Source organism: Siphateles boraxobius, unplaced genomic scaffold (genome assembly GCF_051911475.1).
Source record: "Siphateles boraxobius isolate OS27281-9 unplaced genomic scaffold, OSU_SipBor_1 9, whole genome shotgun sequence".
NCBI lineage: Eukaryota > Metazoa > Chordata > Actinopteri > Cypriniformes > Leuciscidae > Siphateles > Siphateles boraxobius.
In genome coordinates, this window is record NW_027509219.1 from 29,032,022 (window position 1) to 29,051,290 (window position 19,269).

General features: G+C 33.8%; 1 protein-coding gene across 4 annotated transcripts; it reads left to right on the top strand.

Moving 5' to 3' along the window:
• The first annotated feature begins 347 nt into the window (after window positions 1-347).
• LOC143732736 (low-density lipoprotein receptor-like) lies at window positions 348-18,652 on the top strand. 4 transcript variants are annotated; one of them, XR_013201165.1, is made up of 14 exons: window positions 349-451; window positions 1,765-2,115; window positions 3,206-3,325; window positions 3,753-3,878; window positions 5,177-5,348; window positions 5,443-5,658; window positions 8,481-8,599; window positions 9,706-9,845; window positions 10,059-10,203; window positions 11,612-11,722; window positions 13,631-13,705; window positions 14,477-14,631; window positions 16,285-17,067; window positions 17,186-18,652. XR_013201165.1 is itself a non-coding variant. In XM_077224087.1 (13 exons), exons 1-13 carry the CDS (start codon window positions 388-390, stop codon window positions 16,297-16,299), a joined length of 1,809 nt encoding a protein of 602 aa, XP_077080202.1. In that variant the 5' UTR covers window positions 348-387; the 3' UTR covers window positions 16,300-17,075. The 4 variants fall into 4 exon arrangements, 2 of the variants coding, with proteins under 2 accessions (XP_077080202.1, XP_077080203.1); XM_077224087.1 differs by lacking the exon at window positions 17,186-18,652 and having other exon boundaries at window positions 348-451; window positions 16,285-17,075; XR_013201166.1 differs by lacking the exon at window positions 17,186-18,652 and having other exon boundaries at window positions 10,042-10,203; window positions 16,285-17,075.
• Window positions 18,653-19,269: the final 617 nt, after the last annotated feature.

The window sequence follows — 19,269 nt, forward strand, 5'->3', positions numbered from 1 at the left end:
GAAGGATGCATTAACATGAGTGGAAATATTTGTACATGACAGAATAATGAGAATTAAAGTTTCCTATCAGAGTAACCAAAACTGTAGTTCATCACGTTTTCACAGATCTTTTGTCTTCATGTTTAACAGTGTACTATTGTGTTATAATTTAAAATCAAACTGTCTTATTTTGAAATTTTGCACTTAAATGTGAGCTTTTTCCTTGTGTTTTTAAATTATATATTTGGTTTGATATTTTGTTTTCTAATCTTGCAATGGGATTCATACATTAGTATCCTAAAACTTTTTGGAGTCACTTAACTCTTGGGGAGACTACATAATCTGTAGTGCGGAAATGACGCAATTGCCTCGCGACAAGAGCGCAGTTTAGAGGACGCTGAGCAAGGCATGGAACACCTTGGTGCATTACTACTGCTGTTGACTTGTGTGTCATTTTTTCCTTTAACGGAAGGTAAGGGATGATTTGTATGTGTGGATAGAGGATTATAAATGAATGTGCCTAATGTGTCTGAAGGCATCGCTAGTGTTCACACTTTCCTATTGGACCTCACGTTGCACGCGGCGCTGTCACGCCATATGATTGGATCGAACGCCTCATGCTCTGTCAAACTGATGTTCCGAGTTTCCTCGCGAAATATAAAGATATTCTCACTTACTAAATTACTTTCAAGCATGTGCACTTTTAAATATACTATCACTGTATTTAATTTTGAATGTTGCAAGCATCGTACAGCCTGTCCTTGATATTGTGTCAAAGTTGGTTCCACGTGCATGCGTGAGATAATAGCCCACTGTAACGTTACAGTGGCGCTAGACATGTTTGTGACCTCTTAATAATGTTGCGTATTTTATCGGAAATATAAAACTAGTTAAATTGGGTTATTTTTATGTCATCATAGCCATAGGACTTGGACAAAGGGCTGATTGTCTTGGTTTTTTTTACTCTAGAATGTTTTTACATACACACACACACACACACACACACACACACACACACACACACACACACACACACACACACACACATATATAGTTCTTTTGTTTTACCAGGTTGGACATTACTGAAAGGTCTAACAAGTGTACAAAAAGTAATTTTATTATTATAAATAGTTCAAACATTCATTCAGTCAATAAAAAAAATGATGCCAAGATATTTATAAAAAAGCTTTTATGGGAGAAAACGTAACTGAATTTAAATTTCTATCTATTGTGTTTTGTATTAAGGTATAGCAAACTCTCATAAAATAAATAATCAACGGGTCACAACTGGCTGCAACAAACCTTTTAAGGTTTATAACTTTAACTAATGGCTTTCATAGCTTAAGTAGTTTGTTGCAACTGTTTTGTGTAAGTTTATTGTGACAGAAACATAAATCACAAGTCATAAAGAAAGCTTTTTTTTCCCTGAAGATGTTTGCGTTATACATGCAATAAAATCGAGATTAAAAAGTAAAATTAATGTTTAAATTTTCAAACATTGTTTTTTATCAATTGACGGGATAAAAATAGCATAAAATACATCTAAGCTTGCGCTTATTTCCAAATCAAAAATATGAATGAACTGTTTTTTTTTAAATGTGTATATTTTTAATACAGTAAATTGGCAAAAGTGCAAGAAATGTCCTAGAATACCCTAATTCACCTACTTGCACAATTTTACTTTTTAATTTTACAATATTTTTTCTGTGATAGTCTTAAGCTATTCAAATTTCTAACTGTCCTCTTTCATCTTTCAGAACTAAAGAACAGTTTTTATTTTCGCAGGTTTTCCAAAGTTTGTGTGTAATAATGGCAGATGTGTGCCTGTGAATCAGCGCTGTGATGGTGTGGACCACTGTGGCGACGGAAGCGATGAGATCTCCTGTTTGAATTGCACTAGTGGCTCCTTCCACTGTGTGGCAGCAGCGCACTGCGTTTCTGCCCGCAGCATTTGTGATGGAAAGCTGGACTGCTCAGATGGAGCAGATGAACAGTTAGACGCATGCGCATCGCTATCTAAACCACAGACATGCGCCAGGTCAGAGTTCAGATGTGCTAATGGACACTGTGTGCCCAATTCATGGAGGTGTGACCACTCCCCTGACTGTGAAGATCACAGCGATGAAGAGAACTGTGGTGAGTTGCATTTTTTTTCTGCCGTATATATACAGCTTATTGTTATTTTTATTATATATTAATAAAAAAAATAGTATTCCACTACTGGTTAAAATGTTGGAGTTTATAATATTTTATATTGAGTTTTTGAAAGAAGTCTTTTATGCTCGCAAAAGCTGCATTTATTCGATAAATTAAAAACAGTAATATTGTGAAATATTATAATTTATTACAATTCAAAATAACTGTATTCTATGTTAATATATTTTGAAATATATTTTGAAAGCTGAATTTTCAGCATCATTACTCCAGTCTTCACTGTCACATGATCCTTCAGAAATCCTTCTAATATGCTGATTTGCTTCACAAGAAACCTTTCTTATCAATTTTGAAAACTGCGTAATATTTTGTGGAAACTGTGATGCATTTTCTTCAGGATTCTTTGAGAAATCAACAGCATTTATTTGAAATAGAAACCAGTTATAAATGTGTTCTATCACTTTTGATCAATTTACTGTGTCCTTATCAGGGTTATCATTGTTAACTAAAAACTATTAAAAACAATTCTGTTGACTAAAATAAAGCTAAAATAAAATATGAATATTAGTTGAAAAACTTAAACTAAATGAAAATTAGAAATGTTGCCTTGGCAATAAATTGAAATATGTTGAAGCACTAAAATAAAACTATGAACTAAATTTAAAAAAAAAACTAAAGTAAAAAAAAAATTAAACCTAAATAACAGTATTTAAAAAAAAACTTTAAATGTTATTGTGCACAATTCATCACCATGACATTATTCTAAAGGAAAAAAGTATTCTTTATTATTTTTCATATTATTATTATTATTATATATCCAAAGAACATAAAATAAATTACTAAAAAATTTACCAATTCAAAATTCTTTTAACAAACTTAAATAAAAACTAAAATAACACTGCTCTTTGCTGAATAAAAGTATTAATTTATTTAAAAATAGACTATGATATGTAATGTAGACCAGTATGAAAAGTGCTTTATGAAAGAAGCTTCTTTTTTCTTAATGAATGAATGAATGTTTCATAATTCAATGTTTGTCTTTCTTTCACTCTCTATTTCTGTCTTTGTGTAGATCAAAACGAATGTGAGATCGATAATGGCGGCTGTTCTCACATGTGTATTGATCTGCCATTTGGCTTTATGTGTGACTGCCCCAGTGGAATGAGGCTGGTCACGGACACACACTGTGAGGGTGAGAAATGATTCACACAGGTTAACTGGAGAAATGACATCATGTGATCCAGTGCACAGTGTTGCTCTAGAAACGCCATTGTAGAAATGCTTTATTTACTGTCTGTAATTAGCTTATTTTTTTCCCATGGGCAATAGCGTCCAGAACAGGGTGGTTCCCGAGCTAAAATAAATGGTATTCAACAGCTTATATGATCTAAACATTTCCTCCCCTGTGAGGCAACCCACTCCATGTCAAATGAAATTTTTTTTTTTTTGCAGTTTTAAAATTTTGCAGGAAAATTTACTAATTACACTTTTAACCAAACCTATAAAATTAGCTAAGCTAGTAATCCTCCTCTCTTTGGTTATGCCAATAATCATTGTTGACTTTTTTTTAGTATTAATAGGTTTAACTTTTCTCTCAAATACTAACTTTTCACTTTTAGATGTGGACCACTGTCTTGATTCAGATGTGTGTGATCAAATTTGCGGCAGTCTCGATGAATCTCCTGCGTGTGAATGTCAGGATGGGTATGAACTGACCGCCGGGACTGGACAGTGCAAAGCTACAGGTGAGAGGATTATTTGAATGTAATTGTCCTGTAAAGACAGTCAAAATTGCAGATCTCTAATATTTTGCATGTGTATCAGTGATAATTTGATATTATTTATGATCATTTGATATTTTTTAATCTATAGTGTCCTTGTTATAGTGTAATTATACAATTAAGTAATGAGTAACATTAATTAACAACATTCACTTATTATAGGGTTTGGATTAGGGTCAGATGCTTGTAATTGTGCATCTTTTTTTATTGTAGCAATTACATTAATGTGTAATGAGGATATAATAAAGCGTTACCTTATTTATATACTATTACACTACCATTCAAAAGTAAGATTTCTTTTAAAGAAATGTAACACTTTTATTCAGCAAGGATGCATTAAATTAATCAAAAGTGACAGTAAAGACTTTATAATCTTCTAAAAGGTTTGTATTTCAAATAAATGCTGTTCTTTTGAACTTTCTTTTTATCAAAAATGTTTTAATTAGAAAACAAATTAGAATGATTTCTGAATGATTGTGTGATACTGAAGACTGGAGTAATGATGCTGACATTTTTTAAATTGTAAAATATATTGAAATATAAAACATGATATTTCCCAATATTTCAGTTTTTACTGTAATTTTAAAGAAATAATGGCAGCTTTTGTAACCATAAGAGACTTATTTCAAAAACATAAAAACAATCCTACCGACCCCAAACCTTTGAATGGTTGTGTTGTGTATATTATTTCTTAATATTTTGAATTGGCTTATATGTTTATGTTTTCTGTTTTCATTTTATTTTTTATCTTAAGTTTTAGTAATTTTGTGCGGTGCCCCTAAAGGGATATGGTGGTGGTGGAAAAAAATATGAAATGGGAGGAAAAATAATAAGTCAATGCTTTTGCGTTCTCTCGCAAATGTTTTGCGTTCCCCTGAGAAACTTTGCATTCGCTCGCAAAACCTTTTGAGCTCTTTGTGAGCGAACACAAAGTTTCTCAGGGGAACACAAAAGCATTGACAAATAACTTTTCCTCCATCTCCATTCCTTCCTTTAAGGGATCTGTAATTTTGGTTTGTGTGTTTGTCATTTTTATAATTTTTATACATATATTGAGCTGTCATTTTTTTTTCAGTTTTAGTATTTACTATATAGTTTATTTTATTTCAGTTAATTTTCAAGGCAGCATTTGCGTTTTAATTTAGATTTTAAATTCTAGTAATCAAATATTTGTATTTTATTTTATTTCAGTTAATGATTTTTTTAATAGTTTTAGTTAACAGTAACAACATTGATTCGGGTGAGGGATTGGTCTTGTACAGGTGCTGTTGGTCATGTGGTGGTCAGCACTCATGAGGGTGTTAAGTGGATGGACCTCAGCGGCTCTGAGCAAAGAAACATCACGTATAAAAGCGCCTCGCAAGGACCTGTTACAGCACTTAATGCAAATAACACGCTATACTGGACCAGTCCAGAGAATGACGTCATCTACAGGTGCAGCGACATATTGATTAAATAGAAAATGAAAATGATATTCATACATTTTATCACAAAACACACAATTTAAGCCAGTTTTTGTCTATTTCAGAATGTCTTTAGACGCCAGTGACCATAGACCGGCTGTGTTTTTAAAGGCCTCCATAGGTGTTCAGGGATTGGTGGTAGACTGGATCCATCAGCTTCTGTACTGGGTCAGCACCAGTACTCATGCTTTACACGTTGCCTCTCTGAATGACTCCCAACAAAGGCAGCTCGTGTCTGGACTCTCCAGACCTACTGCAGTTGCTGTCCAGCCACTGCTAGGGTAAAATACTGTCGTCTTCTCTATATAAATCGCATAGCCCTGGTTTCACAGACAGGGATTAGATTAAGCCAAGAGCAGGTCTTAGCTCAGTTAGGACATTTAAGTAGCTTTTATAAATGTTCCTTTGAAAAAAAAATATTTCTGGTGTGCGTCTTGAGACAAAACAATGCCACTGACATATTTTGTCAGTGCAAATTGTTTAGGTTAAAATAGCTCAAACATGCATTTTAGTCTGGGACTAGGCTTAAGCCTTGTCTGTGAAACTGGGCAAAAGTTGCATAAATGTGAACCAGGAAGAAAGAAAAATCTGCCGGAAAAGAATGTAGGACAGGACTTCATAGAAATTTGAGTAGTATGGTGGATGGATATTATAGGTCAATATTCTTTTGCTATTCTTCCTTAAATGTCATTTGATATAAATATTAGCAACTCCTCAAAATATTATACTTGCACAATTAATATAATTATGACATACAATGTAATATATTTTATATTATAAATACAAGTGCTAATATTTTGAAGTATAATAAGAATAAAGAATTCTTTTTCCCCTATAGAATAATGTTATAGTGTTGAATTGTGCACAATAACATTTATTCATGAAATATATGGTCAATATTGATTTCATGTTGTCTTTAAAGGTATACACCACCCAAAAGTGAAAATTCTCTCATTATTTACTCAACCTCAGGTCATGCCAGATGTAGTACATCTTGTTCTTTCTTCCTGGTTATCTTATCTCTTACACAAACAATGTAACAGAATAACCAGGAAAAGGCAGAGGAGTGTTTAATTAAACAATAGGTAAATAAGAACTAAAGAAAAAAGGGGAATAAAACACTGGCCAAAACAAAGAACAGCACTCTGGGAATCACAAATCTAACAATCGTCATCGAGGTTAACATACACAAGACCAGACAACAAATGAATGTGACAACTACACCTTTCTTGTTCGCCTATCGTTTCCCTCTGATTTCAGGTAGAAATTATGGGTTGGGATAGGGTTAGGAGGACTATGTTTTCGGACACACATTGTGAAGAAATTAGCGCAAGAAGTAATGCAGAAGTTGACTGTCACTACAAACAACAATTACAAAACTGCCATGAATTTACATATACTGTAAATACAATCTACACAGATGAATGAAAAAGAAAGAAAAAAATAATGGCCTTGATATTTCAAAAATCTTAAATGTATTAAATAATAACAGTTTTAAAAGCTTTATTTGTTTGTACTCTCCATAATAGTAACTATATAGTTATCTAATTCCTTAAGCACTACAGATAAAGGGTTTCTGAATATGAAATTTACAAGTATCACAAGATTAATAATGTATATTCCTTATTCTCCATACTTTTATCATAATGTAAGAAACCAAATATGAAATGTTCATACGGTAAAGGAAAACTACACAACATTTTTTTTATTTATAAATATAGAAATCTTGGCTGGTGAGGGTCTATGTTGCCGTGTTGACCTGTTCTGTTGCTTGTTCTTCTCTTTAACAGACACCTTGTCTCATTTTGCAGAAAATTTAATAAAAAAAGCTTGGGAATAAATTTAGAAACCTCCCACAATAACCTCTTTTCATATTGATAGTGCTAGAGGAGGAACAAGGAAATATCTATACCTAAATAAGTAGGAGCTTCCTTCTCACGATTCTTTAACATGGCAGTTACTCAAAGCAGTTTAAACTTTTGTAAATTTAAGGCAAAGACCTGACTGGATATCAATTCAATTAACTTTTTAAGGCAAAGACCTGACTGGATATCAATTGGATATAACTTAATTGCTGACTGAACTTGACAAGCATGATTAGAAAGAAAGAAAGAAGGAGCTGTATCATCAGCCAGCTGATTTATCAAAACTCCTCTCTCTTCAATTTCGTCCTATTTTGCATGATGAACTGACTATTTGCCTGAAGCAACAATAAGAAAAATGTAAAGAGAGATTGGGCAACTTTATCTGACACCTCCTTTGTTACATCCTATGTAAAATCAGATCGCTATTTCCACCTGCATAGAGTTTTCATGACATTAGAAATTAGGCCATCACTTCTAGTGCGAGTTTCACAATGCGCTGACATTTACATACAGTATGAACTCATGAACCCACAGTTGACAGTTGCCTGGAAGCAATGGTTTATAGTTTAAGGAGTATTTTCCGCATTTACAGGTCACCTGGCGTCCGTAAAATTTGATCATTCTTAAAAAGTTTATGCAGTATGTTTGGACAGAAAATTAGTTCTTAATTAAACTCATAAAAGACGAAAGAATTACAGGAATACTGGATTCTAAACAACAAAGAAATGCCTCAATTTATCAAGACCTCGAAGCAGATAGGATGGAGAAACACACAGAAACACATATGTGCCGCTCACAAGTAGCTATAAGAGGCTTTCCTTGCCATTAATGCTTGGATAACACCTGTGCCTCCTTGTGTCTGATATGTGTGTCATGATATATGATATATGTAAACCTACCACATCTGTTGCCATGATTTTTAGAATGACTTAACGTGCGATTAAAAAAAAAGACGTTTTAGTCGCATAACATCAGTTAATGGAAACTGCGTCATTTCCCAATAGTTCTTTATCGACATAGAAAATATTGCAAAAGTTTTGCGGAAATCTGTAATGGAAACACGGCTACTGATTTAGTAAGTAAAATATAACGCCTAAGGTGTTATGGATTGTTGTTGTTTTCATTTTGCTTCCATTATATGGACTCACAGAAATATATTATTTTTCTGCACATCTTTGTTTGTGTCCCTTAGTTTGTTTGAAATAGTTTGTGTTCTAAACCTGTTTTTCTTTCACTAGTTATCTCTTCTGGGCAGAGAGTGGGGCGTCTCCCAGAATTGAGCGAGTCAGTTTGGATGGGACAAGCAGAAGATCATTGATATATTCATCCATACGTTCCCCTGTCGCAATCTCCCTAGGTTAGACTTCTCTGTAACACTTTACAAAAAGGTCCCATTGGTTAATGTTTGTTAATGCATTAAATTAAATTAAACAACAGTGAGAAGTAGCCTACATTTGTTAGTTATTTTTAATCTTAGTTTGTTTCCTAATATAAATACAACTGTTTGGTGTTAGTTCATTTCATCCCATGTCCATTAAATAATGTTAATTGATACAACTTTTGATTTTAATAATATATTAGTAAATGTTTAATGATTCAGAACTATTTTATTTAAGTATATGTGTGTTCTCATGAGCAATTTAGTTGTGAGATCCAGCCTGCTCATTTTACTTAATCACTTTTTGTTCCAAGATTTTTATTTTATATAAATGAAACCAAACTCAACCTTAAAGAGGTCATGAACGGCATTTTTTTATAATGTTCTCTGAGTTCTGTTACAAAATATCTTGTTACAAAATATCTTGTTACAAAATATCTTGTTACATAGTTTGAACATTTGTCAACAATTTGAAACGAATTACATATGCTCATAGCCTATGTCTTGGTTGTGGCAAATAAAGTTTAAGTTAGCTACTTGAAGTTACCACAGTTATAATTGACAAATGATAACTTCCGGTGTTTCATGAAAACTGAATAATGAATGAATATACCATTGTTTGTCATTCTTATTGGTTATTCATAGTTTCGATAAAGTAAAAAATTATTCATTGTTATTTGCAATGTCGTGTTTTAATAAAGTGGAACTCATTGTTAAGTCTTACTGATGACTAAACAGAAGATGTCGCTCTTCTTGACGTAATAATGTGACAAAATCAGAAACGAGTAGTTTTCGGAGCTTGATTTCAATAAAAGCCATTTTTGGACTAACCAGGAAGTTTTGAGATTTGAAACTTAAAGGTTATTTTTATAGTACAATGACCTCTTGCATGTCAAAAGATCAAGGAAAATCTTTTTTACCATTTTATGACCCCTTTAAACTAATCCATTAATCAAACAAGAAAAACTAGATAAGAGTTAGAAAACAAGATAAGAGTTTGATAAAAGATTAATTGTGTCATCTATTTTGGTCAAGTTAAAGTTAATAAATAAGCTGATTGATATAATTTTTCTTTCCTCATTGAGATATCCCTCGTGGTCTGCTGTACTGGGCGGACTCAGGTCTGCGCACAATATCAAGGGTTGCATTTGATGGACAACATAGAAAGATAGTTGTAGAGTCCAATGGTTATCTGGATCAACCATTCGGACTGGCTGTATTTGAGGTACTTAACAATGCATGCAATTCATTTCACTACGAATGACCACAGTTGATTTTATAACAGCAACAAAATGAAAACAAACTGTGACATTCTGTTTTATATTGTCCATATTCACATATTATGTGTTTTGATTTTTATGGAAATATTAATATTATAAAATGCATAATGGCATTTATAATGGAGTAGTACTGAATTTCAGATATATATGCCCTGCAGAGTCGAGTGTACTGGAGTGACCAATTTACCAAATCCATCTGCAGTGCAGACAAGCACAACGGCAAAATGCTCCAGGTGTCTCAGAGACTGGGATCCGTTTCACCAGCTGGGCTGGTTATCCTTCAGCCACTGTTACAGCCTGCAGGTAGACAAAAATATTTACACTGTTAGAAAAATGTAGAAAAATGTATATCTTCAGAATCTTCACCCTTTGTTTAGATGACATTAAAAATGTATTTAAGATTTTCTAAGTATATTGCATGGTTGTGGTGGGATTCAATTGTTATATGTGATAATGCAATGAAACAATGTCAAATTGTGCAGATATAGTTTTTGGCCAGGCTGTCAAATAAAGAAATTATGAATGCATGCGAAGATGAGAGAACCAATGAAATATTAACTTTAAAAAAAAAGTTGCCAGTCACCACCAGCGCTTTTGATAATTTTCACAAAAGAATACTTCGTTGTGTGTATATCTTAACATGCAATATATCAAAAGAAATAGTTAATAACACTTAACAATGCTTTTTGTTTTAAATAAAATAACCTGTAGCTGTAGTTTTCCTTTTTTGCCAAAAAATATTTTTAGATAAATAAAATACCTCAATCTAGTGTTACACGTACATACAAGCCTGCACTACTAGTGGTAACAGTTTCCAATAAGGTTTCATTTTTTAACATGAAATAACAATGAACAATACTTGTACAGCATTTATAAATCTTAATGTAAATTACAACTTTTACTAATACATTTTAAATATCAAAAGTTCTATCTGTTACCATCAGTTAAAGGTTCATGATCATGCTAGTTCACAGTGCATCAAAGGGTTAGTTCACCCAAAAATAAAAATTCTGTCATCAATTACACACACTTATGTTCCAAACCTGTACGAGTTTCTTTCTTCTGTTGTACACAAAAGAAGATATTTTTTAATATTGTTGGTAACCAGACAGTAGAGGGTAGCCATATATGATGTCAGAATGGAAATTTTTTGGTTAACTAACCCTTTGATGCTCTCTGAACTAACACAAACACATTAACAAGGATATGGTTAATAAATGCTGTAACAAAATATATTGCTCATTGTTAGTTCATGTTAACAAATGAGTCCTTATATAAAGTGTTACTCTGCTGTTAATAAGTTGTCTGAATTTATGTTTTCCATTATCTTAAATGCCAACCTCAAATGATACACATGAACTTATTCAGCTTATTCAGTAGTGTTTAAAAAAACATCCCAGGATGCATTTCACAACTTAAATTTCAAAGAGAATGTATAGAGGGTGCAGATTTCTGTACAATTTTTTTTGGTCACCTAAATAATCCTTACTTCCATTAGTTTTGATGACTTTCATTCTGAAATGTGACAAATAGTAATAAAACAAAATGGGATTATTACAACAAATTCAAAATAATTTGTGGTTAATCGCATTAGCTGAAAAAACCAAAACATGGTTTGAATTTACTGATATCTCTAATACATAGAGAGAAATTCAATATTTTTCTATGTGTTGATGTGTTTGTACCTGTGTGTTTGCACATGCAACTTCAGGTCATGCTGCATGCGGTATCTCTGGGGAGGTTTGTTTGTCAGTCTGCGTCACAGATTTCTTCTCAGAAAAACCTCAGTTCCTTTGCTCTGACCCACAACAGACTAACTTTGGTACGTGAGTATTTGTGTCTGTGTAGTGTGTACATTAGTGGTAAACTTGATAATGCCAGGTTCTTCTTAGTTACTGACTGAGGTACAATTGACTGTTTAGTAGACCATATCTTACTTATTTTGCTCTTTTGTTAGGTAAGCACCTGCTATGTCAAACACAATGTTCTGGTAACATTTGATGCTGTAGTTGCTACAAGTCGCCTTTTGTTGCTTAGTCCAAAGTCTGTGTGCGCTCTAACATGCTGTTTCATTGGTGCTGTGAATCTTAACATGCTGAAATGCTGCATTTGATGTGTCCACACATTTGCTGTGACATTTGCTGTAAAAACAAGATCACAGCAATTATACCCTTCACCAAGGTCTAAGCTACGTCCTTGCTTCAGGTTGCAGTTTCTGATTGGCTAAGAACACATATACCGGTAGTCTAAGCAAATTTCCACACATGCATAGATAGGAGAGTATGTCGCCATTAGTCAAGATAGTTGTCGCACGATTCCTAGATTTAGGTCTGCCGTGACCTCGACTCGGAGGTCGGAGAAAGGCGTCTTCGGGTCTGTCTATCCCATAGCTCCTATACAAGACCTGCACAGATATCCAATGCACACACAAAAGCACCAAGGTTGAAGAGGGCCCGAGCTAACTATCATCAGGACAAACTACCAAAACATACTGATAATACATTCCCTCCTCAGGAAGAAGTACAAATACTATTCACTTTAGTTTCTAGAGAAATGCACATGAAAGAGGTACAATTCTGTAAATCAGGTGAAGTCACGTATAGTTGGACCCCTTAACTCGTCAGCTAGAAACAGATATATAGACAACACATGTTGATGGTCACATCAGAATGTGCCTAAAAGCAGCTAATCACAGCAAACATATGATTAAAAGGATATTTGAATCACTCATTGAATATAAAAATAATTTATGTAGAAATGCTTATCCTTGATTATTAATCACTCATTACATATACATTGAAGCAGCAGTGGTTTCCAATCCACCCCCTTCAGCTGTGAATACCTCTTCTGCCTTTTTTTTTTCTTCTTTTTTTGCAACAGTGTCTTGTGTGCATTTAATTTTGTACAAGCCTTGTTTATTTTTTATGCTTTAAACTACTGGTTCTAATCTGTGATTTTAAAACTGACTTTAAGAGTATTAAAATTACGACGAAATGCATGGATCTGATGAAATACTGAATGATTGACATGGCATAGGCTGAAAAGGGAATACCAGGGTTTCTAATAGTTAATTTGTTAGAATTTTATTTTATTTTAATTTATTATCTAGTCTTCTGCAATGCCCTCCAGATCTTGTGAAGCACTACAGTGCACTGGGAGAACCAAATAAGAGGGACAGAGACCAGATGACTAGATGCTCAGTTGATTCTCAGTTGCAAAACGGAGGATATTCTTATCATACCAGATTTCATCCTTTGACTTCTGTTAGTTGTGTACTCACCTAAACAATTACTGGAAAAGGGTCTCATACGAAATCAAAACTTGAGATCAATAGCAGGATGACTGAGACTAATTGTTACTTTTTCTAAATGGTTTCATGTAGCAGCATTGTGAAGGGTGTAGCAGCATTTGTTCAAGCTTTTTCTTTTTTTCTATGCCTTGTTTTCAGTTTTATAAGTCAGTTTTATAGCTCCATTCACAACCCACATTGTTTCAAATTAGCTTAACAGGCATCCATGGTGTTAATGTTTATAATGTCTTGATGCATTATTGTCCACATTTAGCACTTCAGGTTTCGCAATTTGCCTGGCTTCAACTAAGTGGCAAATACATTTGTGGAATTTGATTGTATGCACAGCCTTCAGTGTCAAGAACAAAAATCGAAAATGTTCCTTCCTTCCTTTTTCTTTTTTTACTTGCTTTTAGTTTTACTTTAGCTTTGCATTTTCAGACAAAGGTTCATTGCAGTCAGGAAGAGGAACCCCACTTCCTGATTCACCATTTCCATGGATTGTGTCTTTGACCGGTTGGTTCAGCTTCTCTGTTGCAACCTTAAAGGGGCCCTATCATGCTTTTTTATGAAGTCTTGATTTTCTTTTTGGGGTGTATTAAATGTACTTTCATGCCTTTTATAAAAGTGAAAGCTTACAAAAGCTATGGTTAACACCAGCTTTGCCCTTTGTTTAGATCGTAGCAACAACATAAAACTTATAATTGTAATTGTTAATATAGAAAATGCAACTACAAATAATGAGACATACAAGTGATCCAGACAGATTGTCCTGATAAAATGAAAACTGCTCCATTTCAGAAGAAGCTTTTATGCATAGCAGGCATTGTACTCTCTTAGGTTCTGGAAGCTGTTCTCTGTAAAATGTGCAGCACACAGATAAACTTTGGGATTATAATGTTCAGGAACAGCGTTTAAAATAAATTGATTTTTGGAAAACGGGTGGGAAAAAAAGCATCTCTTTGACATAACAGCAACTCAACCAGGCCTCATCCCTTTTTTTTGAGGGGATTATTTAAATAAGTAACATTTTTTGACTTCCTAAAGCCCGGGGAAAACGCATTTTAGTTCTTGGAAAGTGGATTCTGTTAAATAAAATGTCTTCCTTTTGAAGTGGACTTTGAGCTTTGTAACCTTGCAGATCATTTTATTCTCAAACGGCAACATTACACACTAACTAAAGTTGAAAAAGCATAATAGGACCCCTTTAATGCATTCATTATTTTTTTTTAGAAATGTCTGGACTGATGTTCCCTTGATAACCTTTATTTGTACTTTTTCTGTTAGTCATCATCAGTTTGCTGTTGGTGGGGATGGTGCTATGGTGGCAGCGGTCTGAATTCTGTGCCTCTCCTTCTCTTTCTCTTCTTGGGGATGTGAGTCTTAAAGAATCCCAGGATCCTCTTCTGTTATCCAAGCTACCTGTGGTACACGAGCATAAAGTAAGAGCCACAATTAGAAACAAAAAAAATATTCATTCAAAATGGAATTACCATGAATTTAAATGAATGTATTGCAATTAAAGGGCTGGGCAATAAACAAATCATATTGACATGCAATTAATATTTACGTCGATAACGATAAGCTGTAGACATTTTTTCTCAATATGGATTAATAATCTGACCGCCTATCACACAGCAGAAATAAACGCGACAACAGCTAGTCAGTGCATGTTGCTAATGAGTGATTTCTGCGTGTGAAGGAACGGGACGGTTTTGTCTGATACACAAACTCAAAAGTGGTGCTCAATGCAGAGTCAAATGACATCCACCTCCACCTCTCTGGACATTTAATGGGGTGGAGGGATAGAGTTGTGGTTGGATATTGCAGTTCCACCCATTAGGCCCAAATTACATTCTGCTTTTCCTCACTGGATGTCTAGCTATGCTTAAGCTCCACCCATTTGCTCTGCAGTGAGCAGCATCTCCAAGCTCACACACGTGACACTCGCACAATATATGAGGATATGAACAGATGAACTTCATTTCCTGAGCTGCTTTGAGAGTCACTTCACAAGTTTTTCGTCCTTTCATTTGAGAAATACTACTGTCAAATGCACATGGAAACTGAAGCTAAAACCGAAAGATCTTCACAACAAACCACCAAAATAAAAGTTTGGTTTAACTTTAAGAAATTATGATGGAAATATATCACTACTGTGTACTAAAATGTACTTCTCAAAGTAATATAAGGAATGTCATATTTTTTCATCCATGTTTTTAATTTATAAAATTCTGTTCTAGCAAAATATAAAAATGCAATGTTTTGTAAATTGTTATATTTTCAATTGATAACATTTTAAAAACTTGATTTAAATTATAAAATTTTATTAAATCATAAAACACAAAATCCCCCCCAAAAAAAGTAAAACAGAATTTTGGGAAAAATAAAATGGATTTCTTGGGACCCTAAATTAATTAACAAACACCATCGCACACCTGCAGGTGATAGGTGTGTTGGAAAAGAAGACCAAATAGAAAGGTCGACAAATCTGCAAACTAGGAACTCCCGCACACTATCAGCACTTGCAAGTTAATATTAAAAAACTTTTATTAGCAATGTTTCGGTCTCACGACCTTCATCATGATTTTTTTTTTTTTATATTAACTTGCAAGTGCCGATAGTGTGCGGGAGTTCCTTGTTTGCAGATTTGGGATCCTAAATTAAAAGTTTGCTACTCTTTGGAGTTTAATTGTGAACAAACAAGTTTACATGTTAACATTCATTCTTAAGGTCTAACAAATATGTGGAAAGCATTTCCTTCCCCATTACATTACATTACATGGTAAATGAATAACTTGATAAATATTGATATAGTATGATATGGAAAAAATATTGTGATATTTTTGACCATATCGCCCAACCCTAATTATAATACTTCATTAGTGAATGCATTAAGGAAACAATTAATTTAATTTTGATGGCTATTGTCTCCCAATTATTCAGTTATTTTGTTTCTGCTGTGTTCTTTATAACGTATTTATTATCAAATAGCAGCTGCTATATGGTGTATACACTGTTTTGTATATTGATTTTCCTGTTAAAATGTTCAAATGCATGCTTATCTGCATAGATAATGTTGCTTGTGTGTTTAGGGTGGTTCAAATTGATGATGGTGTTTTCCTGTAATGGGAGCTGCACACTTCCTGTGGTAGATATCACAGCGCCCAGGCAGACAGATGGATTCCATGAGAACATCCTGCTTGGTGAACCCCAAAAATGCTCTTATATTTTTTCCAAATGTCTATTTATGATTGATAATCATATAGAACACCAGTCAAACTGAATTTGAACTCAGTGTAGCATGTATAAAAATACACTTATCACTGTATCAGACTTTTTAGTCCTTTAACTTGTGTATCACCGCAAAATATGACATATTTGACGTAAAATATATAGTATTTGGAGCTCCATGTCAATAATTAATTGATCATGAGGTGACACAACAGATCTGTGAGTTATTACATGATGTTTATTAGTTTTGAACTTGTTTTAAGATGTTGTTCTGTTTAGTGTATACTGCTGTAATTTGTGAAGGGAATAATCTCCATTCACCATTTAAGTTGACAATCTCTGTCTTGCCTTTGTCATGTGCGCATAGAGACAAAATCAGTTAGGAAAATATTCTATTTTAAAATTCACTGATGCTGGGAATGCCTTCGATTTATAGTTGTGTTATATTTATTATGCGAGGAGAAAATGCAATTTATTTTTTGGTTTGGATCACTTCCTGTTTACTTTAAATTAGTGTTAAAAACAGGTTTAGTTCTTCTGATTATATATATAGTACAGTCTTGAGTTTGAAAAAAGGTGGTTTGAATGCTTTTAATGACCCATGGTATCGTCATATGTTGGGCTTGGTGAAATAAATTATATCGGTTGGAAATTGTACTTTTACTATATTTTTTAACCTATTATTTTCTTTTGTGTGCGTGTGCATTTAGTGATTGTTTTTTAAATGAGAGGGCGGTAATCTCGGCTCTGTATTGGAGAAAGTGGTCAACCTGGATCTTCGTAAATCATTAAAATAGATTTGCCATCATTGAGGGCAAATTTCAAATGGCAATTTTTGCAGAAATACAGGGTGACTGTGGAAAGATGAGCTGTTGAATCCCAAGGTTGTTAAGCTTTTTATGGTCATGTGATCCTGGAGGTCCAGTCCATGAGCAGTTGCTTAATTTAAACAAAAATAAGAAAAAGTTGTCACGTTTTCAGGTTTGTTTTTAACTTAAAGAGGTTATATTTAAATTAAAGAGGTTATATTTACCAGATTTGTTGTCACAACTTTGCTCAGTTGGAGACAGTGGCTTTAGTTTTGGACAACTGTGCATGATGTGTATATATATATATATATATATATATATATGTATATATACATACATATATATCTCAAAATGCTATAACGAAATGCTATATTTTGTCTGAACAATTTCAATTTTGTTATCAGTCTGAACATTGTGGAATGTCCTCTGAATCACTGTAAAGTCACGATGAAATCAAAGTAGAGAGAGAGATATTTCCTTTCTAACGACTGAGACAAATCAGACACAATTATGTGTTATTTGTAACAAATAATCGTTAAAACTCACTCTGGGATCTATGGTCCCAACCCCCCAACCAGGGCAAGAAGGGTCTAGGTTACCATGACTACGATCAGATAAGTTGGCTTTATTGCTGTGAAAAATGTGGTCATGTGTTCAAGATGGAAGCCATAGGAAAGGCCTACAGACCTTCCTGCATTAATTTATAGATAAATTGATCTATAAATGAACATGCATCTTAGGACATTGTGTGTGATAATTTACTGTCTTGTGTAGTGTCTTTTAATACTATAATTTTTTTTATATTGTTTGGTCTTTATAAATTGGTACTTTGAAGATTGAAATGATCGTGTATATGATATGTCGATAGCCGCACAACATAGTAGTATTACCATAATCTTTCATAGTTTCTTCATCAGCAACCAATCCAGCTGCACATGCAAATGAGCATGCTTGAAACAAAAGATCCATAAATCAAATTCTCCCGCTTGGAAATTTCACCTTTCTTATTGGTCGAGCCAACCCTGAGAGGTGGGACCTTTCACAAGCCATGCACTCATGGAGAGAGAGAGAACTTTCAACCAGAACAGAGTCGAACTAACCATGCAAGTTCATCATATATTCTTCATCCAACGGAGAAGAAAACGCTTGCAACTTCAACGTTTGATACTCACGGAACCATCAAGACCCTTTTTCTGGGACTTCGAAAAATGCTTTCACTGCAAAGGCCATGCAAGTATACATTTAATGAGGTGCTCTTAAAATGATAAGCTGATGGTTCTTTTCATGTTCAATGAATCTTTTCCGTGGCTTCATTTGATTTCCGGTTTCATTCTGTCATTTACCATCTACCCAAGTTTGTGTAATTGTTTGTATGTTAGTTATGTTTTTGTGATTTTATTAATAAAACTTGTGCACAATATGTATTTGGTTCTGATTCTCTGCTTGCAACAAAAGTTTATTTTACGATCTTGATCTTGTTACATGCTCTAAGTGCTGTACATGCTAAGAAAGAATTATTTTTCTGTGGCAATGAAAGATACCATTTTAAATAAATGAATAATCAAAAGAGTTCATTGGACGAACTGATTAATTGATTGTATTGTTAATTTAGCTATATCAAGTTAATCCAATTAACTGACCCAAATATTCATAATTAATCATAAGTTATCAGTTATTATTATGTCCCTTTGAGCTAAATCGTTACGTCTTCCGAATAGTGACGTGAATATGAGTTTAAACAGATTTGGGATTTGGCTCTGCATCGGTTGTGTAGTGAATCTTAAGATGTGGGAGTTGCACTCAGAAATAAAGGAAGATGAATGCCAGTGTGCAGGGGTGGGGTTTAATTGGACCAAATGATTGGAGAAATCTAGCATACTTCATCAGAGAGAAGTCTGTCATTTTCACAGTTTACATGGCCGATAGCCACTCCAAAATGAGTATGTGATGCAAACATGTTAAAGATTAGCAGACAGGCAGGCAATTTATTACGTGATGAATTGTTCCCATACAAAGGCAGCTTATTAAGTCTACTGA

Coding starts and splice junctions, on each gene's coding strand:
- LOC143732736 (XM_077224087.1), top strand. CDS start 388: ATGGAACACCTTGGTGCATTACTACTGCTGTTGACTTGTGTGTCATTT. Junction 3,879..5,176: donor TGGACAGTGCAAAGCTACAG/GTGAGAGGATTA, acceptor GGTCTTGTACAG/GTGCTGTTGGTCATGTGGTG. Junction 10,204..11,611: donor GCCACTGTTACAGCCTGCAG/GTAGACAAAAAT, acceptor ATGCAACTTCAG/GTCATGCTGCATGCGGTATC.